Source organism: Copadichromis virginalis, linkage group LG5, assembly GCF_057382275.1.
Source record: "Copadichromis virginalis isolate Kocher_CV1m ecotype Utaka linkage group LG5, C_Virginalis_male_GT1.1, whole genome shotgun sequence".
NCBI lineage: Eukaryota > Metazoa > Chordata > Actinopteri > Cichliformes > Cichlidae > Copadichromis > Copadichromis virginalis.
Window position 1 is genome coordinate 35,885,516 of NC_140622.1, and position 22,570 is coordinate 35,908,085.

Sequence of the window (22,570 nt, forward strand, 5' to 3'; positions counted from 1 at the left end):
AGACTAACATGGTCAGTCATACTGTCTAGGTGATTCTAGACACTAGAAGATAAAAAGTGAACCTGTTTTCCATTTTAATGTGTACTTTTGGAATATGCCATTACACCATTGATGCCACAGCCGTTTGCTTTCCCATGCTCACTTGATAATTCATGCTGGTTCAAATGGACATGTGATTATGCTGTGATGTAAGTCTTCACAAGATCTTGCCCTCTCTTACATCAGGCACTTTATTTTAAGATTTCATGCTGCACTGTAATGGGAATGATCTGTATTTAATAAATCATTGAGGACATTGGGTGAGAGGTAAAAGTGTAGGTTTTCATACGTATCTGTCATACATATCTGATATGATGACATTATGATATGATTTATTGTCATTATTTACAGAATGAATCATTCTTACACTCCTTTTCTGACAAAAGTATTTTGAGAAAATATCTTTTCTGTAAGCTGTTGCCCAAAATAAGTGTGGTGCGCACTATTAGCAAGAATACATTTATAAATGTATTCCTTTTAACTGCTCTGAACCACTGTGACTCATTTTATCCAGCAATAAAACTGTCAATCCATGTGACATTGTTCATTTTGGACCACATTCAACTGACCAAAGCAGGGGATGTTTTTTTTAACTGGCTGTGATAGCGCTGTGTGACACAGACCACAGGTACACACCTGGGTTTTGTCACAGGGGAAAGACCAGTCACATTTTTCCACATCAGCTGAAGGTCAAGTTCAGGTATAAAAGAAGGAAAGCAGCACTGGTTCCTGCACAGACGTTTTGAGACTGCAAACATGCTCAGGTTTTTGGTGTTGACAAGTCTTGCAGCCTTGGGTAAGAAAATGACAGCAGACATTGTGCTATATAACCATTCATTATTGATCCGTCTGTCTCGTTTTATTCTCATACTCTCTGTCGTGCCCTGTACCGTCCGTACATTCACTCAGTCACTCTTTTAGCGACGATCATTTTTCCTTTTCCCGAAAGATGAAAGCAAATAACATTTTCAGATTTCTGTTAATGTGTATAAACTGATCATTATTTTTTTAACTAGTGCTGGCCGAGCCCAAGTATCTGATGAACATTGATCAAAGGGTTGTAGGAGGTGAGGTGGCTGCACCCAACTCCTGGCCCTGGCAGGTAACCCAGTATGACACATTCAATTGATTTTCACAATAAAAATGAAAGCATGTGGTCGTTCAGAGCCAAAATATCAGATTGTTAAATTAAACTTTAATTAAGCTTGAATGTTTTTACACAGAGATTTCTGTTTCTCCCTTAGATCTCTCTTCAGTACCTATCTGGCGGCTCCTACTACCACACATGTGGAGGAACTCTGATCCAGAGAGGCTGGGTTATGACTGCTGCTCACTGTGTGGACAGGTAACAAAATGATGAACTACAGGCTCACGCAGTATTCTTTGGCTGTAGGAGTTTTAGTTTTATTTGGGCTTATTATGTCATTTATCACGAAGTGCTGAAGAGGACCCAAATGCAAGGCGCTGGAGGTAGGCTTGAAAAACAAAAGGCAAGGGGTTTATTTTGGCTGATGAACTCCAGAAAAGAGAACAATCATAAATCCAGCAGCTGGTAGGAATGAGTAGGGATGATAGGCTATAAGTATACAGAGGGGTGACTGGTGAAAAGACACATTGGGGGGGAATGGGAGGCAGTTGAACACGATAAAAACTGAACACAATTAAGGGGGTTAAAGGGATACAGACAGGAAGTAAAACTGAAATAGGAAAGAAAATAAACCTACAAAGGATAAAACAAGACATAACCAAAGGGGACTAATCCTAACCTAAATGCAAAGACCTGACAACAACTACAGGATAGGAAAATAAAAAGAGACTGACATATAAACTCAAGAGAGAGAGGATGATGACAGAAATCTTAGAAGTCTGGAAACACAAAGAACTAAACTAATCCCTACGAAAGCGTAAAGGAAACAGAAACCAGCGACCTAAAAAGAAGCAGGGTCAGACTAGATTGTAGAAATAAAAACAGTATCCACACCCTAAATACAAAAACAGAAAAAAAATTTCACAGAATATTAAGGCAGAAAATTTAAACAAACAAACATAAAAAACTGGTTTAACAATGGACATAGTAAAACTAAGGAAAACCAACAAGGGTCCTCAAAACCAATATAAACTCCTCTACAGTAGAGGGTAAAATGAAATTCAACCCCTGACTTGAAAGTTAATGGGTTACTTCTAACCGAATACTTAGTTATGATTTATTTCCGTGTTTCATAAAGCCACCAGCATGAGGAAAAATCTTACAACCTCATTTGTAACTGCCACATTGAAAGAAAATTTGCTTATTGATTTAAAAGAAAAACAAACAACATGAATCAAACATAAACAAGAGTATAATGCAGTGAAATCCAACTTATTGATTGCTAACAATGTTGTGTTTGTTTTTGGATGTTTCTGAAACATTGCAGCCCCCGGACCTTTCGTGTCATTCTTGGTGCACATGACCTCAACAGCATCAGTGACAGAGAGCAGATCATAGCTGTCAGTGCCATTTATGTCCACCCCCAATGGGATGCTAACAAACTGTCTCAGGGGTGAGAAGTACCTTTATGTCTTGTATTCCTAAGCATTTTTTAAATTGTTTGTTTGTAGCTATTTATAACCTTTTTAAGTAATATTATGTTTGGCAAATGTGTTGATTTGGGGTCTGAATGTTACATTATGGATGTGGTGGGTCAAGGATATGAACATAATTCGCCTCCCAGAACTATTTTGGTTAGAGTTAGACAATTTAGACAATTTTAGAGGCTTTACAAAACAGATTTTGTTAACTCTCTACCTTAGGAATGATATCGCTCTGCTGAAACTGGCCTCAGACGCCACCCTGAACAATTATGTCCAGCTGGGCTCTCTGCCTCCCTCTGGCCAGATTCCGCCCAACAACAACCCCTGCTACATCACAGGATGGGGGCGCACTGCCAGTGAGTCGTTTGTATGATCTCCTATCAATATCACTGTCATAACTGGGTGTCTTCTGTAAAGACTAATGTACCTTACCATTTTATTTTGTCCAGCCGGTGGTAGCCTGTCTCCTGTGCTTAAGCAGGCCTACCTTCCTGTGGTGGACTATCAGACCTGCTCCAGCCCTAGCTGGTGGGGCAGCACTGTGAAAAACAACATGGTGTGCGGTGGTGATGGAAAAGAGGCTGGATGCAATGTGAGTTTCATCCTACAAAAAAAGAAGAAAACTATGCTGCCAGAAAGAAATACAGGATCATTTTACATAATTAAAATAATAAATCTTTTTTTTTTTCCCAGGGTGACTCTGGTGGCCCTCTTAACTGCTTGAATGGTGGAAAATACTACGTGCACGGTATTGCCAGCTTCGTGTCTGGTCTGGGATGCAATACTTATCAGAAGCCTACTGTCTTCACCCGTGTCTCCGCTTTCATTAACTGGATAAACACTGTTAGTATAAAAGGATTTTATTATCAGAGATATTCATGAAATTATTACAACTAAAAATGTTTTATAGAATTCATTTATCGTTATATCTCTAAGGTTGCAATGCTTAACCAATTTGAATGTTTTATGTTTATAGATCGTCTAGTAAGCACAAGAATCGTTGACGCTGCAGAGACCGCATTCCATCATATTTTCATCTGTACAGACTCACTTGTCTGGTGCAATTCTGCAAAAATAAATGTAATTAACTTTGTGTGATGACTCATTTATCATCAGAAAGTTTATGCAATGGAAATGCCATTAAAAAGGTAATTTACTTAGGCTTAGACATCAGTCTATTCTACCCTGCAACAAGATGTGAATCAAGGACATTGGGGGGGAAAAGAATTAACTATCATTTATGAAAGTACGTAAATTATAGTGTTGACAGTAAATGCTGAACACTTGGGTACTGATGGAAAGTATAGAGGCACTTTTTTTGTCACCTCTGTGATTGCAAAAACTATTTGAAACAGCAAAAAAGTCTGAGCTAGACAACAGGTGTATGTCTAACCTCTGCCAAGCACAGCGGAGGAGGACAAAGGTCATCTTTTACTATGAAAAAGAAAAAAAAGAGATTTAGAGATTTAGAAATTCTGAGATGCCACAGGAATTACAAATTGTAATTATAATTTTTAGCTTTGTCTTTACTCATTTTTTTTTTTTTGCCAAGTTGGATTAAGGTTTCAAAGGGATTGGAGGACATACTGAGTCACTGCTGGACATTATCAGGCACGGGACAAGGCCTGGATGTAGCTCTTTTCATCTATTCATTTCAAGTTTATTAGTTAGATTAGGATAAAAATCAGGTGATTTGATTAAGTTATTCTTGGTATTTGATTTTTTTTTTTTACATTGCACACCTAAAATGCTTAAATTGCCACAGGTGTAAAAAAAAAAAAAACAGAAAAAAAATCAATATGGACTGCCTCTACAAACATTTTTTAAAAATGAGTCGCTAGCAGGGAATTTGGACCCTCCCTTTAAACAGAGAGTCCAGTCTGCAACATGTAACAAATGACATGGTGATATTTAAGATATATTTAATATTATAACTGATGCATGTCCTTTAGACTTCAGTGCTGGCTGAACTGTCTATACAGAAAGTAGTATCGCAAGAGGAGCTGTGGGTGCGGAAGTAGTGGCTTATGTTGCCTAATGGCCTTGGCAAGTTAAGTTTCACACACTAGCTGAATCGGGACTGTGAAAGGTTGTGTAAATGCAGTGCTAGTTTTGCCCTTCAGTATTGGTTGCAGATGAATCTACAGGTGGAAAGAATCTAAGATGCTTGTCTTAAATCTGTTTTATGATACTTACACAACTCTCAGCCTGTATTGCTTTGTATTTCTATGACACACATTCTTTGGGTTCGTGTACACATTTGTTTTACCATCAGGAATTTGAGATAGCTGCTTTCACTGCTTTCCAAATGTTAGAAGGTTCTAGAGCTAAGGTGTATATATATATATATATATATGAACCCACTGTCATAATTTTTTTTTAAAGAGGCTAGTGTACACTTATACTTGCATACTAACTCTTGGTAAGCAAACAAATGCTGTAATTCAATTAATTAAATAATTAATTTAATGTATTAATGTCTTAAATAATCAGGCCCCATCTTATCTTAAGGACCTTGTAGTACCATATCACCCCATTAGAACACTTCGCTCTCGCACTGCAGGCTTACTTGTTGTTCCTAGTGTTTAAAAGTAGAATGGGAGGCAGAGCCTTCAGTTTTCATGCCCCTCTTCTGTGGAACCAGCTTTCAGTTTGGATTCGGGAGACAGACACTATCTCTACCTAGGCTTCAAACTGTCACAGTACGGCTGTGTGCAGGCAAGGGAAGGACCCAAACGCAAACTCACAGAGACAAAGGTAAACTCAAAAAACACAGCTTTATTGCTGGTGTAGGAGGACAATACAAACAATACAAAACTAAACTGGGAAAACTAAAGCACAAGGAGCCACAGGGAAAATCACACAGCTATGAGGGAGGACACAACGCTGACAAAGAGAAACACGGGGCTTAAATACACAGAGGGATAACGAGGGGGAATGAGCCACAGGAGGAGAGTAATAACGCAGGACGAGACAAGGGAAGCAAAACTAGAAACATTAACATAGGACAGACTGTGAAAGTAAAACAGGAAACACACTGACTGAACTCAAAACATGTAAACTTAACAGCAACTGAGACAGAACATAGGGACCTGAAACATGGGACAGAAAGGCAAAGTAGACACAACATGAACATAACAACGCCCACAGGGAAAGAGCAAAACAGAACACAGAAGCACAGGACCTCTTTAAAAATAAAATAGGAAACAATGAAACACTGACATGACTACATGACCTTGACAAGAAACAGACATAAAACACATGAAGGATAAGGGAGACTTAACACAAGGGTTGAAAACACAAGGGGAATATAATAAGCAAATGAACATAGAAAATCTAATGAGCTTAAACATACACTATAAACATCAAAATGAACTAAAACTCAAAACGCTGGGTCATAAGACCCAGGAACATGACACAAACTTTCCTTTTTGCTAAGGGCTGGATCAGGTGACCCTGAATCCTCCCTTAGTTATGCTGCAATACACGTAGGCTGCTGGGGGATTCCCAAGATGCATTGAGTTTTTCCTTTTCAGTCACCTTTTTCACTCACCATGTGTTAATAGACCTCTCTGCATTGAATCATACTTGTTATTAATCTCTGTCTTTCTTCCACAACACGTCTTCTATCCTGTTTTCCTTCTCTCACCCCAACCGGTTGCAACAGATGGCCCCGCCCCTCCCTGAGCCTGGTTCCCCTGAAGGTCTCTTCCTATTAAAAGGGAGTTTTTCCTTCCCACTGTCACCAAAGTGCTTGCTCATAGGGTCATTTGATTGTTGGGTTTTTCTCTGTATGTGTTATTATAGGATCTAGCTTACAATATAAAGTGCCTTGAGGTGACTATTGTTGTGATTTGGCGCTATATAAATAAATTTTAATTGAATTGTTTATTTGCTGCCAACAGTACTAACACTTTGAGAAATGATGGTATGTGCTTTTATAGGTTGCTCCTCTGCGCGTACTCATACATATGTATGGTCTATGGTATTGATCAAAAAGTTCCGTTCATTTCATCACAAGGAGACTGGTGGGCCTCCAAGCTGCAGAGCTAAAAGCATTTGGCATGCCAATGGGATAGACAGCTTTGTGTCTTTTATGGGATTTAGTATGCCTCAGAAGAATTTTCTGCCTACTACATGACATGAATGAACTGGGTAACTAATGGAAATGTAATGAAAAATAAAGAGAAACTAATAAAGGCTGTTAAACAGCTTCACTTTGTTTTTTGACAGCACATTCAATAAAATAGAATCTTTTCTAATATTATTATTATATTGCGTAACACTTTATAATGTTGCACCATTAAACATTAGTAAGGCATTAAGCATTAATAAGTGTATTAGTAAGTGTATCAGCAATTCCTTACTAATGAGTAATGCCTTAGCATTAGTATACAGAAAGTAATTCAATATATGAAATAAGTAATTAAGTATTGAGATACACAGTTATATATACATAATGATTAAGATATGAGCTCATTGTTTGTGAGTGTGTTACTGGAGAATTTATATATACTCATTTCATACTGTAATTCATGGTTAATTCAGGCAGTTACTAGTTGTTAGTTAATTATTCGGTTTGACCTCATCTAAAGTGAGGACTACTTTTGCCTTATAAAACATTTATAAATAAATATGGTAGGACCTAAAGACTCAAACAGGTCTCAGTTAGCTTCACAACAGAAGAATGACACAGACGAAACAAAAGAGATACAGAACATACAAATATTTATTGCTAGATAAAAACAAAACCCACCGGAGGTTTTCAGGACACAGACATGTAGGTAGGCCCAGAGTCTGCACCAGAATTTGTAAGAGGGGTTTAAGTGAGAAAGATACATTGAGCAGTTGGAGCCACTGCTCAGCTTAAATATATTAACTATATAAATTAACTTACATATACATATAAGTTTCTTCATATTACAGTGTATGTCTCTTCGTTTTTGTTGTTTTTTTTATATGATGGTGGAGTTTTTTTTAAGTCCTGATGTTAGTGCTGATTCAGCTGCCAGACTGGATTTGAATAGAATATAATAATCTATCTAATCTATCTCTGCTTTGATTGATTGATTGATATACTAAAGTGTTTTCTTCTTTCGTGAACAGAATTTTCTCAGAGCTAAGCTTGATAAGTTTCTCTTGTTGCAATTTCCCTGGTCAAATCTTCAACCAATAATTGATAAAAACCAACGTGGCATCTGAATGATGTCTTTTATAACACAGATGTATAGTTGGATTTTGTGGATCTTGCAACATTTATATTTCTGATGAATGAACATCCACATTTCTAATAAAATTCCTGATACCTAAAGGTTTTATTAGACCTCCTAAAACTTCACATCCAAAAGCTTTATGATAGAGCAAATGCAGAAACAGAGGGGCTTTACCAAGCACACCAAAAGGCATTTTTATGTTATTTTATTTATGTGTTATTATTCATTCATTCATTTTATTTTATTTTATTTTATTTTTTAAATATAAAGCATAATGTTCTGATTCTGGCAGCCAGTTCAGTTTCTCTTGTCTTTGTTTCTTTTGTTTTTCCTTGGTTGCCAAAATTGTTCTGTTTAATAAACATAAATATTGTGTTGCCCTTTTCTGTTGTCTCTCTGGTGGTTCAGTGACATTTTAGAAGTAAAAGGCTGGGGCTTAACAAACTTGCACAGTAGATGCACGATAACTGTGTGCCTATAGTGGGAACAGCACACCTGTTGCAGCTAGGGTGTAGTCAAAATTCAAATAGCACTTAAGAGTCAAAGTGACAGTAACAGGAGATATTGATTACATTTCATATGTCTTAAATGTTTTCACATTATCTGTATCATGTTTTTAGAAGTACAGCTGAACCTTTTTGTTATGCCTTTTTATGTAAAATCTGAGAAATGTTACAGCCTTTTTTTTTTTTACTGTATCTTTAACTCAACCTTGAAACACCAAAGTACTGTCCATGAATATATTTTAAAGCAGGGCCTGTGGGGAGGTTAAATGAACCTAAATGAACCTGGATTTACTTGGATATTAGTTATATGCTCCTAGCTATGCTTTTATTATTACAGGATAGCTGCTGTGTATGATTCCAGCAGTGATCTTTAAAGTTAAAAGGAATTTCTTGCACACACTAAATGAAAAGTGTTTTATTCATCTCGTGTTTTACTTTTTGTTAAATTCATTTAAAGTAAAGACATTTATTTTGTTTATAAACAAAAATCTCACACAATAAATCTCATAAAAAATGTAACTTGCCTCACTTCAAGTACAAGCTTTGAATATAGGTTTACAGAATTTACATTTTAATTACTGGTATATTAAATGGAGATATTGTTCACTGTGTGAATGCTGTCTGTGAGCCACGTGTGCAGAACAAGCTCATATCAGACCTGCAGTGTTCTCTTTGAGAAAAGTAAATAATCGAGCTCAGCATGTCCAGCATGTGAAGTTAGTATATGGAACGCAAAAGTGGTGCTGTAGATAACAGGCACAATACTCAAACACAGCAGCTGAATGAAGTTCTGTAGTTTATTTCTGGCTAAAGGTAAGATAAGTAAAATAAACATATGTTGTGTTGTAGTGTTAAAATCAACATGACAAGTGGAATTTATTTTGATGCCTTAAAAATCGTACCCCACACTATCGTTCATCTCCATTAAACCACATCCTTTTCTGAGGCAACACTTAACGTGCAATACCTGCACTAAAGATAGAGAGTTGTAATAGCACCTCTGCAGGGCGTCATGAATATTTATCAAAGGGTTAATGTATAATTCTGGTGTGTGGCTTCGGGGTTGATATTGTAGCTTTTAACAGTGATCCTCATCTATAGCAATAAATATCCTGTAACCTGCGACGTACAGGATCCCTTTTCTGTTCCCTTTTCTCTAGATGTTCACCTGCATTGTCGTAGCTTGAGCTCAGCTGTCTTTCCTAATGGCTCACAGGTCTGTGAACCTGTCAAAACAACAATAGATTAAAAGCTGACTGCATTTTCACCACAGTCATCAACAGTGAACTACAATTTATGTAAAGATAAATTGCAACAACTCAGTTTTTCTACTTATTTAAAATGACACATTTACAAAAATCTGACATCCATAATATTTAGTAAGAGTGACTGATTGTTTCTAGGTTAAGTGAGAAAATATGTAAACATATTAATGTCTAAACGTAAAGATATTAAATGACTCAGTAAGTCAAGTGCTAAATCTTAATGTTGAAAAAAAGAAAACTGTCAGGGTCCGATCCCTGAGCAGTTATGGACTTGTTATATTATATGTATTTTTGGTGTTGCTGCCCCTCTTCTCCATGTTTGTAGATATGAGTGTGTGTATGGGTGCAGGTGTGTCTGAACTCTTGTTTACAGGCACCTTCAGGCCTGGTGGGTGTGGCCCTGCTAGGGGACTGGCCACACCCGAAGCCACACACCTGCTGCTGATCAGGGCTCATCGGGGGAGCTACTTAGGAGAGTCTTGGAGCTCCCACCGACGCGGGATCATTGCGTTAGTCTCCCATGTCAGTGTGCGTTTAGGAGGTGCAGATCGTGTGTGCCCGCGGGGGTCAGTGTTTAACGGCTGCCTCTATTGTTTTCCTACAGGAGGAACGTGGAGAGGAAGGACAGCACGCACAGGGTGTGCAGAGTCACGACAGCGGGGAGCACGAACACGGACGCCACTGGAAGACACACACAGGAGTCTTGGGGAGCACGGGGATCAATTGTGCATCAATATTTACCACACTGTAAATAAACGCACTGTTGTTATTCAGAGCTCCGCGCCTGGGTCCTCATTCCCTACATACCCACGGTCTGCCAGCCAGACCGTGACAAAAACATTCTTACTAATAACAGGAACAAAGACCTACATAGAGACTGTTTTAACAGCAGGGACTAAGTATGATCTAAATATGAGATGTATGCATTTTCAGGAGTTACAGTTAGGACCAAAGTATTTGGACAGTAGCTTTGCAGTAGTAGTATTGCATTAACTGTTTAGGACATATGACTTACATACATATGGACCTGCTGAGCTCTCTCTCTCTCTCTCTCACTTATATATACATATATATATATATACTTATATATATATGTATATATAAGTATAAATAAGTATAAGTATAAATAAAACATAACTGAAATGTCTGAGCTTGGTTTCTTAAGTAAGGGATGGATAACTGCATGCTTAAACTCACTTGGTGATTGACCTGACAAGAGCCTGGTATTGATGGTATTGATTATGTTCAGAATATGTGGTCCAACAGTAGAAGTAAAAACAGGGAGGAGTGATATCATTTGGAGAACCACACAGTTTAGCATTTAACACGAGTTTCCCTAGTTCAGGTAGAGCAATTGGTTGGAAAGAAATAAGCAAACTTGAACAGGAAACATGCACAAATGGATCAACGGGAGATAATGTAGAAGGTTTCAAACTGGCAACCTTATCCACAAAGAAGGTAAGAAACTTGAAACAACTAAACGATCAGACCAGTCAACCACAAAGATCGAATTCAAAGAGATCAGACAGACGTGTGGACATGACTGGGGGAACAGGCAAGTAACACCAAAGGGAACTAACATCAAACAAGGAATAACTGTCACGGACCCGGTTCTATAGGGACTCGGGGTCCATGAGCAGTGTGGACCATTATTATCCTCATTATTATTATTATAGTATATGGTGTTTGTTTGCTGCACTGTGCTGTGTTCTCGTGTTCCATGCTTGTGGGTGTGCGTGTGTATAGGCAGGTGTGTGTGGATGCCGGTGTTTCTGAGAGCGCCTTCAGGCCTGGTGGGTGTGGCCCTGCCAGGTGGTTGGCCACACCTGAAGACCATCACACAGCTGATCAAGCTTCGTTGGAGGAGCCGCTTTAAAGTGTGGTGGAGCTCTCTCCAACGCTGGATCGTTGAGTGACTACCCGTCAGGGATTCCAGCAAAATCAGTGAGTGCTAGTCTGTTGCTGTTTAGTTGTATGTTAACAGCTGCCTCTGTGGATTTTCCAGCAGGAGTGCGGGAACAGGAGAGCAGCAAGCAAATGTTTCACGGGAGCGGGGACACGGAGCACGAGCACTTAGAAAGAAACACAGCACGGGAGTTGGATTTATTGTTGTGTACTATTTACTTCACTGCAAATAAACGCACTGCATTCATCGCACAGAGTCCTGCATTTTGGGTCTTCCTTCCCCACACACCCACAGTTGGCCAGTGTGAACTGTGACAATAGAACCAGAAACATATAGCAAAAAACTCAGAAGTGCTAGGAAACAAAACTGTACTCAAAGGATGAAACAGTAAAGAACTAGAACATCACTTTTAAAAAACAAATAAATCATGAACCCACAAAACTCAAAACACTGGGTCATTGGACCACCACAAAATCATTGTTACATCACTTTCTGCAGAGGATTTACAATAAGGTGCAAGCCACTGTTTTACACACACAAAAAAGGGAATATCAAATTAGATTTTGCCACAAAATAACTTAAAGGGTCTGCCCAATTCTGGAAAATATTATTTGGGCAGATGAAATCCAAATTTACTTCTACCGAATAATGGGAAGAGAAAACTGAGAAGCAAATGAGTACTTCATGAGCACACCAAAGCACACCACATTATCTGTCAAACATGATGAAGTAATATTATGGGCATGTATGGCTGCCAGTGGGACGGGACCGCTAATGTTTATTGATCCTATGTCTGGTGATAAAAGAAACAGGATGACTTCTGAAGTGTACAGGATTATAATCTGTTCAGATTAATTTAAACACTCTAAAATTGATCTGACAGGTTTTGAACAATAGCCTATAGCATTCTCCAAAAGCAACCCAACCTTTTTTTCAGGGAATAAAATGGGATATTCTTCAATCACCAATGCAATCACTTGAACTCAGCTCAACAGAGCATACTGTTAGTTGACTTCTGAGAAGCATACAATCTATTAAAATTTATACAAGTTTTACCCTCAGCACAGACAAAGAACCCCAAAATTCCCTGACTATTACATTAATGTTAAAGTTTAGTTTAGTTTACACAGAGAATCCAACTAAATAATCCTGAGCAGCAACTGCTAATGTAAATGGAAAAACATAATGAATTCAGCGGCTGAGTCAGCTATTCCATGAATGAATCCGCAGGCCTTCACTTCAGTGATAACTGTGAGACAGACACAGGTGGACAAGGGCTGGTGCTGAGCACTACACACAATCTCTCTCTCGCTCTCTCTCAAACACACACACACACACACACACACACACACACACACACACACACACGGCCTAGAGGGTATAAAAGAGTCATGGACGGAAGCCTTCATTGCAGAAGATTTCAGGAAACTGCAGACATGTTTAGGTTTCTTGTGCTGACCTCTCTTGCAGCCCTTGGTAAGAACTGTCTTCTTCTCCTTTGACATTATTGCAAAAGACAAAAATCTTTTCGATCACTTGAACGCTTGATGGCATACTGTTGTACTTTCCATGTCTCTACCTTGTCTAGTGCTGGCTGAGCCCCAGCCCAGGTTTCTGGAGGATGATCGTACACAGGAGAGAGTGGTGGGTGGTGAGGTGGCCAGACCCCACTCCTGGCCCTGGCAGGTACTTGATACTTTACAAATGCTTTAAAAAGTCCAAAAATGCAAATCAAAACAGAATGCAGGGATTTTCAGATTTCGTAAACCCATATTTTATTCCAGATAGGTCTTCAGTACCTATCTGGAGGCTCCTACTACCACACCTGTGGAGGGACCCTGATCAGGAGAGGATGGGTCATGACTGCTGCTCACTGTGTGGACACGTGCGTGTTACACAGGATATTCTTATGACTTAACTTCATCAAAAAATCTTGGCTTTACATTTTTCTTATTGCATATCAGTCTTCTATTTAATAAACTAGCAAAAAAACTACATAGTTTTTTTGTGAACTGATTTATTATTATTATTGATTCATTATAATATAATTAAAGAGATGTAAATTTCATCTTCCCACAGCCCCAGAACCTGGCGTGTTGTTCTTGGGGATCACGACATCTATACCCAAGAGGGCACAGAGCAGTACATGACCGTGAGTCAGGTCTACGTCCACCCCAGTTGGAACTCCAACAATGTTGCAGGCGGGTTAGTGATATCATGATCTGACACACATTTGCATGCACAAATTTTATATATATATGGTGTGCATATATTTTTCAAGTAAAATCTTTAAAATTGGCAAATTGGGGCATGTTTATTCTGTATCCTTAAAGACTTAATGATATTTTAGAAGATGAACAAAACGTGTTATTCATTGAAGTGACTGTGTGCTGGTCTCTCAGGTATGACATTGCCCTCCTGCGTCTGACATCTGATGCTACTCTCAATAACTACGTCCAGCTCGCCGCTCTGCCTCCTGCTAACCAGGTTTTGCCTAACAAAAACCCCTGCTATATCAGTGGATGGGGTCGCACCCAGAGTGAGTCTGACATAAGGATATCATGCATTTACACTATACAGTAAATTATTCGGTGCAGTGCTAGCATACATGGGAAAGCAATCTGTAAGAACCATAAAGTCAAGAGAGGGTTTTTTCACCCAGATTTTTTTCAAGACACAGTTGTATTGTGAGTCTTTTTTCTGTACTGCTGTACACAGCTGGAGGTCAGCTCTCCGCCCAGCTGAAGCAGGCCTCTCTGCCTGTTGTTGACCACAATACCTGCTCCAGCAGCGGATGGTGGGGGAGCACAGTGAAGACCACCATGGTTTGTGCTGGTGGCGGCAGCAATTCTGGCTGTCAGGTGAGCCAAGAGCATTATGAAGTATTTTAGGCCAGAGCGATTGTTTCATGCTTTTTACTTAGCAACGCTTTGTTGTTTAAAGTGTAATATCCAGGAGTGTTAAGTTGGTAATGCGTAAATAATTTATTAAGTCTTTTGAATCCGTAATAAACCATCAGCAAGAAAAATAGGTTTGCTATGTGGTTAATAACCTTTTAGGGTTGAGATGAGTTAAAATCTAGAACTTCATTATTAGCTACAAACAAAGATGAACACTGTCTTCATTCATTGTAATATTTAACAAACGTTGAACCTTGTTTTTTTAAGCTCTTTAGCAAACAGGTGTGTCAGCCCTAAAAAATGTTTGGGTATAAACAGACAGGAAGAAACGCTGGAAAGAAGTTGTTCTATTTCAGTCCCATGTCACTGTAACAGAGTGACATTTAATGTCTCCCACTGAGTTGGAAGCTGACCCCTTCCTGTCAAGGAAGATATTTTGGGGGGCACATGTGGGATTACTTGCTGCTTCAGCAGGGCATAAGTCACTTACAATAATTCAAGCAAGTGCTTAAGCTGCACAAAGTGCATGTTGTAAACTTGTGTTCTGCACAAACTTGCTTTAGGCTGACTGAGATGTTAGCTGGACATTGGAAGTTGGGAAGTAGTTAAGTGCACTGGCAAATTTGCTCTTGACTTTACCCAAAATGCATAAATGATTTTTTTTTGCTTGTCTGTGATGTAACCTTTCGAATGCAGGGTGACTCTGGTGGCCCCCTGAACTGCAGTGTTGGTGGCCAGTATGTTGTCCATGGTGTGACCAGCTTTGTGTCCTCCTCGGGCTGCAATGCCTACCAGAAGCCTACTGTCTTCACCCGCGTCTCTGCTTACATCAGCTGGATGAACAGTGTTAGTATTTTATAACCATTAATATAGATCACAGCATTTTAAAACACTGTGTTTGAGTTACTGTGTGTGGTAATGTTTTATTAGTCTTACTAATGCAGTAAATAGAAGATTTCATAGTTAATTTAATCCATTCAATTCTTACAAATATTTTTGCAGCATTTTGTGCAGGTTGATTGTTGTGGTAATCATGTAATGATTCATTTGTCCTTGCTTTGCCAGATCATGGGTTGAGAAGAGTGATCATCTCCATGGAAACACTCTGGATTCACCTCAGTTTCTTACTCCATCAGAATAAAATGTCCTTCAATGCACATGTGCCTCACTATGTTTTTTGTTTTTGCTTTTTTGTGCTTTTTTTTAGTGTTGCATATAAAAGATTTGGCCATTAAAGTATTTAAAAGCATTAGTAATTTGAGGTAAAGTAAAATATCTGAAACACATAATCTATTGACTATTGAGGCAGCAGTTCTAAGAAAATTCACACAAGTTTTTCTTTTGTGTCATGGCCATTTGCTGCTTCTGCTAAACTGATTTTAACAACACTTCAACAATTACACTATCACCACCAGCAGGGATCGTTACTGTTAGTGAGGAAGTAGTATAACATTAGCGATTCAAATATTTGGAAAAATAAAACAAATTTGTTTTAGGAAGAAAACTGCTAATGGCTGCCCAAATTCTCTTTGTCTATTATTATGTTTATTGTTTTTATTGTGTGTCTTTGTCATCATATGACGAAGAAACACAGTAATATATTTTAAAGATAGGCTTCACCTGCGGCATACCATAGATGTTATTCCAATCGGAGCAAAGATACAGCTCTGATTTTTGAACCTCCTGGTCACCTAGGGTTTTCCGCATGAATGATTTGTGTGCATTTATCTGTATCTCCTGGGTGTTTCACTTTCCCTTCATATTTTTGTTAGATTAACTGATTGTGATTTTAAATTGCCCATTGGTGTGGATGCATGTCTCAGTGCTAGCCTTATATTGCTTACTAGGGTGTTCAGGCTATATCACCCCTCTGGGATATGCTGGGATAATCTCGAGCCCACCTGTGACCCAGAGCTTGATGTGCAATAAACTAAACAGATGCATCTCTAAGTGACACTAATGCAGTGATACACATTCATATACAATTAGTCTCTCTTTCAAAGTTTATTTTTAATCATTCTTTCTTTTAGGCTCTATTACCTTCAGTGCTTCAATTCAGATCCAGGGCTGAACTCATTCTTCTGTCATCCACTCACAAGCAGATTAGAGTCCTTCAGTGAACCCACACAACCACTCAGGGGACATGCAGAATGCTTTTGTGATATAAACTAAATGTGTTCAACAATCAGACCAAAACTGAAAAAACAATCTACAAAACTTGCTGTTGAATGCTGGTAGCTCTTCTATCTTTGAGGAAGAAAGAAAATGTCATTCCTCATTAGTGTACCTACAGGTTTTGCTTGGCAGGGTCAGATGGGTTATATAGAAGCAGAATAGAATAAGGAGATGTTGGAAAACTCAACCTGCAGTCAGATATTTTCAGGGTTAGTTGAAGTTTTGAATATGACTAATATGATGTGTCTCTTCATGCCTAGAAGAGAAGGATATGCAGACTTGAAAATCAAAATAGATTTTGATACCAGTTCTGACAGCCTCTTAAAAATATTTGTCATAACGATACATTTATAAGGACAAAATAATACACCATGACATTTAAGTCCTTCTTAAAGGACTCTCCTTTTCTAAGGAAAACACACGTGTTAATGTATACCAATTTTTCAAGTGGTACTTTTGCTATGTAACATTTAAATGTTAAATTGTAAATAATATTGATATATATATTTAAAGGCTAGCGAGTGTATTCACAGTTTCAAATGGTAACACTCGCTTTTGCCAGATATTACATAGCTTACAAGGTATGTCAAGAAGCCTGTATTATGATTCTCGGGAAGTATATTCTAAGAAAAACACTGCCATATTGCCTTTATATCATTATGTCTGCTTGTGAAAAAAAGCTTTGTCTTTTCAGTGGTGTGGCCATATGGTGGTGATGATAGCTCCAAGTCTTACAGTAAATAGCTGTCATATTGTTCTGTTGAGCAGGTATATGATGAAAGTGGAAAATCTACTGTCTAGAGATTTCTTTAGAGATTTGGTTTTCTTTTTTTGAAAGAGTAATTGTGAAACAGCTAAGAATCTGAATCACAATCAGAATCGGTTTTATTGCCAAATGTTGAGCAGGTTTAGAACATTAGGAAATTGCTGCGGTGCTTCAGTGCAAACATACTGTCATAAATTATGCTTAAATAGACATGAAAATAAAAATAAGAATAAGAGTTAAAAGTGCTAAGTAGATAGATATATACATGAGTGCAGGTTGTGATCAGTGCCAAACATGGAATGATGCAGTGAACACAGCGTAGGGTCATGTGTTAGTGGTGGGAACAGTCATACGGTTATTGTTCATGTGTCCAACAGCAGAGGGGAAGAAACTGTTCTTATGGCGAGAGGTTCTGGTGCGAATGGACCGGAGCCTCCTGCCTGAGGGGAGCAGGTCAAACAGACTGTGTCCAGGGTGAGAAGGGTCAGCTGAGATCCGAGCTGCACGCCCCAGTGTCCTGGAGGTGTACAGGTCCTGCAGAGATGGGAGTCTGCAAGACTTGAGAGGTTTCAGTCAGGTTTCATAGCTCATCAGAATACAGAATACAGAAATACCTATGGCCTCTGACAGTGATGTAGCCAGAGGACCCTTTACGGTTTCACGCCTTTACGGTTCGGAGCTGTGGACCTGTTTTATATACACGCGGAATAGTTTTCTATAAGAGATCGCTGCAAAAGTGCAGCCTTACGTAATGTCCACCCTACTGTTACACATTTTATATTAAGATTTAAAAATGTAGTCAGTATTGCTATGGCCAATAACCTTCAGTAATACTAATAAATCACACAGCAATAGTACATTCATGTAGTTGTAAAAAGCATGATAATATATTAAGTAATCCAAAGTATTCAGAATACGTTACTCTCACTAAGTAACGTAACGGAATACGTTACAAAATACATTTTGGGGCATGTATTCTGTAATCTGTAGTGGAATACATTTTAAAAGTAACCTTCCCAACACTGGCCTTATTTGGTTTATTTCTGTTATAGGTGTGTATTGACTTGGTGCTCTGATTATGCATCTGTGGGCAATCCATTTACATGCCTGAGGATCTCTCCAACACTTGACATTTTTAAAACCCATCTGAAAACACATTTTTACTCTCTATTTTTTTTTTTTTTTACTATGTACAGCACTTTGGTCAGCCTGTGTGTTTTTTTAAAATGTGCTTATAAATAAATTGAAGGACTGCTTGATTAAGATTCAAGCTCCAGTTATAATTTAAATAAAACCATCATTCACTTCTTGAATATTTTTTACTTTTTACTTCACAGTCTTTTCTTTATGTGTCTCAGAGTATTCTTATGGCACTGTGCCAGCATTATCAGCTACACACTACATGCTATACTGTACTTCAGTTAAACCTGTTCAGCCTGGAGCTACATTCTTATCTCCATACTCCAGCAATCAGCTCAGCTCAGCTCATCCAATGTGCCAAAGCCTCATGAGCACCCTCTTTAAACTTCCTTTTAAAATAATACAATTTTTGTCTAACTGACAATCCTTCTTTGAGCTCTGCATTTGGATAATCAAGTTGTCCCTTTCTGACATACTGCAAACGATAAGTGTTCTTCATGTTCCAAATGCAGCTTCAACAGATTTAAATCCAAAGAGCTTCACCTCCATCTCTATGATACTCAGTTAATTACAAGGAAAAGAAGATTATTTGTATAGACAGACTCACTGAGATAAAGACAAACTCTTTTTCGTCTAGCATGTACAGAGTGTGTTCGCAACTCTATTCTTTAATGTGAAAAATTAAAAATCCATGTCAGTCAACAAACCTAACTTGCAGTTGAAAGGTCAGCTGATTATCCTCTCATGCAGTATTTTTGTGTTACTGTCCTCCTGACATCTGCATCAATTCATAATACATTTCTCATCTTCAACTCTTTGTGTTTCTCTTTTTTCTCTCTTTCTCCTCTACCATTTTTTGGTTTTCCTCCAGTAATTTATACTTCTGCTCCAAGGCTTTAAATTTCTCCTCCAGTTGCTTTTTTTTTTGCAGTCCTTCATTTTTCTTTCTACTTCAAACTACTGTCATGACTTTGTTTTCCTGTTCCAGCTGTTTATTCCTTTCTTCAGCTCACTTATAGTTATTCACTATTTACCACGCAATGATCCGTCGGAGAGATCTCCAACGCATTCTTAAGTAGCTCCTCCTACAAAGCTTGATCAGCTGTGTGATGGTCTTCAGGTGTGGCCAACCGCCTGGCAGGGCCACACCCACCAGGCCTGAAGGTGCCTATAAACAGGTGCTCTCAGAAACACCGGCATCCCCACACACACACACACACACACACACACACACACACACACACACACACACACATAAATCTGCAAGCAGGGAGAATGAGGGACAGCACACCAAAAACACACATGTCCATAATTGCGCAGGGACCCTGACAACCTCATTATGTACTGTATGCACTCCATCTAACATGTAAGTTGGAATGGAGAAGTGGAGAAGTTGGGTATTGATTTTACTATAGCAGACTACTGTTTTCTGATATTTTAAAGTTTGTTAACACACATACTGAAATCAAAAGACCTACAATCTTTACTACACAGCAATCATGGCAAAAGGACACCCTGTGTCGTGATTTCATTTAAAATGTAATTTTTTCATCTTTGACCGCTCATGGATTCAGTAAACACTGCTTGTGTACAGAATATATCAACTTGTCTGTGGAGAAAGAATGAGTGAGGGAGACTGCAGCAAACTGCAGCTTAAATGTGAAAAGCTATAAGCTGTAAGTATTGCATCATAATGGCAATGGCTTCATGACAACTACCACTAAAAGTGTAGATGTCCAGATGTCCCAGTAGAAGAGTTTGACAATCCAGATGTATCACCAACCATGAACCTAATAGTTGTGCAACTGTGGAAGAACTGCTGGTGTGCAAGCCCGAACTGAACGAGTGACGTGAGCTGACACATGGATGATTTTAATGTGCTGCCTGTGTGATGTGGTTGAAAACTTCAGAAGACCAGAACAAGACTGTCTGTTTCTGTTGTTACAAGCTCAAAAGGTTATCCTGTGGTTTTTGTATGGGTTTCTTTCTATAATTGCATTATATTATATATAATACTAAAGGTAAATTGGTGATTAAGTTTTAGCTTAATGCACTTTTTAAAGTCTATTTAGATTTGTGTTGTCTAATGTTTCATAAATCCCCAATTCTTTAACAGAAATGCTTTCATGCCTCTGTGAATATTTAAAAATCTGTGCACATCTCTTTGTGATATGTGGACAAGATTAGCAAACATATTAGAAATGAATACAAAAGTTAATCAACACAGAATTAATGCATAACATTTTTTAACCATTTTCTCAGTTGGTGGAACTAATTCCAAAGGTCAGCGTATCTGTAATATCTCTGCAAGAGGGTTACGTTCCTCATGTTAATGAAAAACAGTTCGCTAATTACACATATTCATCATTTTTTGCGCTTGATTAATCACATTCTTGTGATGAAGAATGTTCACCTCTCAATTTAACACACTGTCAGGGGTAAGCTACTGTGAATACAAACTTTGTGTTATGTTCTCATGAGTCATCTCACTGACTGTTGCTACATGTCACTGTTACTGAAGCAGGGCTCAATGGCAGGACTCTGAACTGTGCAGTCAAAAGGGGATTTATATACAACACCAGTGAAATATTTACATATACAGAGCGACAGTGTTCCGGGGATTCCAAGAGAGGGTCAGGGAAACACACGTCAAGCACCTCTTCGTAGAGTCCAGAACATGATACACACACCGTCCAATCCAACACCGTGACCCACTCTCATTCTGGTCAGGTCCAGGGCAATCTATACAGGTAGATGGACACAGAGGTCAGAAGAAGCACCAGGGACCACAGGGAAGTACAAACGCGAGCCAGGCTACACTAACAGAAGTAAGTACAACAATCCAGTGAGGAACACTACTCCAACACGGCCTTAAATACTGTCAGGATCCATCAGCAATGATGAGCCGCAGGTGTGTGTGCGCAGGTGTGAGAATCAGAAGAACACAGAAGAACAGACGCCTCCCTGGTGAACATAGTAAGAACAGCATGCCAGGGCAGCCACTGATGAACCATGACAGTACAAACACAGTTGTTGGTAAAGTCTGTTTGACCCACATGTGTGACCCACTCATATGCTACAGAAACGTATATATATATTTATATATATGCTACTGATGCTGAAATATTGATAGATTCACTATGATTTTATTAGAAACCAAAAAGGGAATGTAAATTACAACTTGAAGTTACAATAGAAGAAAATTAAGTCAAACACGAATGCTAGTAGGAATCATTCTACTGGAACTATAAGTATTAAAATTAAATTTAATAGCAACTGATCTGATTCAGGTATTTTGCTATTACCACCCTTAATCTCACTGCTGCAAATGCATTCTCTGAAACCTAATCTCCAGAAGGCAATGGCTGAATGGCAGAACAACCTTGTCAACTTGAGAAAATCCTAACATCCTTGTGGGATTCACACACATCCCTGTGCCAACTCATTAAAGTCAGCTTTTATATTTCTGGCTTCATTAAACCTCCTTCATGCCAAAAAGTTCAAATCATTAAAAAAATGAACACTTGTCTACGACATTAATAAGCAGGTCCAATTTATCTGAGTCACGAACTGTCCAGAGTCCAAAATTTTAATCATTGTGGAAAGCAATACAAATGTGTTTGTCTTTTCAGAAGACACACATTGATACCTCACCAGTTGTCTTCTTAAGGTAGAAAAAACCACAGGTAGCAATTGCCAACAATCGATTTTATTGAATGCTTTTGAGAAAATGAAGAGCACCAGTCTACACACAGTAAAGCGTTCAAATCAAGAGCTGCACCTAATCGACTGGGTGGTGTAGATTTTCTTTGTAAATCATTCAAAGTGCTGGATACAGTTGTGACATATTTGCTCACTTTCCAAAATAAAAAAGAGAAATATTGGTCTAAGAGACTAAAATAAATCCATTTAAAGAGCAAGTAAAATGTGTAGAAAATATTGCACTGCATATTTGTTGTCTAAATGTCTGTTTCTGTTTATTTCTTTAGTGGAATGGGTTCAAGATCCTGTCAGGACCACCATAGTCTCTTCAGGCGGCACTAGTCTCTCTGAACGTCAGCTTAATCTTATATAAGCTCTTTATTGCTC

General features: G+C 38.5%; 2 protein-coding genes across 2 annotated transcripts; both read left to right on the plus strand.

Annotated features, from left to right (window-relative positions):
* Nucleotides 1-750: 750 nt before the first annotated feature.
* Nucleotides 751-3,703, plus strand: LOC146710228 (elastase-1-like). Its single transcript, XM_085457589.1, has 8 exons — nt 751-835; nt 1,056-1,141; nt 1,284-1,384; nt 2,454-2,579; nt 2,830-2,966; nt 3,060-3,202; nt 3,304-3,453; nt 3,587-3,703. Exons 1-8 carry the CDS (start codon nt 796-798, stop codon nt 3,593-3,595), a joined length of 792 nt encoding a protein of 263 aa, XP_085313715.1. The 5' UTR covers nt 751-795; the 3' UTR covers nt 3,596-3,703.
* Nucleotides 3,704-12,876: 9,173 nt separating this feature from the next.
* LOC146710229 (elastase-1-like) lies at nt 12,877-15,557 on the plus strand. Its single transcript, XM_085457590.1, has 8 exons — nt 12,877-12,976; nt 13,089-13,186; nt 13,285-13,385; nt 13,580-13,705; nt 13,903-14,039; nt 14,219-14,361; nt 15,097-15,246; nt 15,466-15,557. The coding sequence occupies exons 1-8, from the start codon at nt 12,892-12,894 to the stop codon at nt 15,475-15,477; spliced, it is 852 nt and encodes a 283-aa protein (XP_085313716.1). The 5' UTR covers nt 12,877-12,891; the 3' UTR covers nt 15,478-15,557.
* Nucleotides 15,558-22,570: the final 7,013 nt, after the last annotated feature.

Coding starts and splice junctions, on each gene's coding strand:
- LOC146710228 (XM_085457589.1), top strand. CDS start 796: ATGCTCAGGTTTTTGGTGTTGACAAGTCTTGCAGCCTTGG. Junction 1,142..1,283: donor CCAACTCCTGGCCCTGGCAG/GTAACCCAGTAT, acceptor TTTCTCCCTTAG/ATCTCTCTTCAGTACCTATC. Junction 2,967..3,059: donor AGGATGGGGGCGCACTGCCA/GTGAGTCGTTTG, acceptor TATTTTGTCCAG/CCGGTGGTAGCCTGTCTCCT.
- LOC146710229 (XM_085457590.1), top strand. CDS start 12,892: ATGGACGGAAGCCTTCATTGCAGAAGATTTCAGGAAACTGCAGACATG. Junction 13,187..13,284: donor CCCACTCCTGGCCCTGGCAG/GTACTTGATACT, acceptor ATTTTATTCCAG/ATAGGTCTTCAGTACCTATC. Junction 14,040..14,218: donor TGGATGGGGTCGCACCCAGA/GTGAGTCTGACA, acceptor TGCTGTACACAG/CTGGAGGTCAGCTCTCCGCC.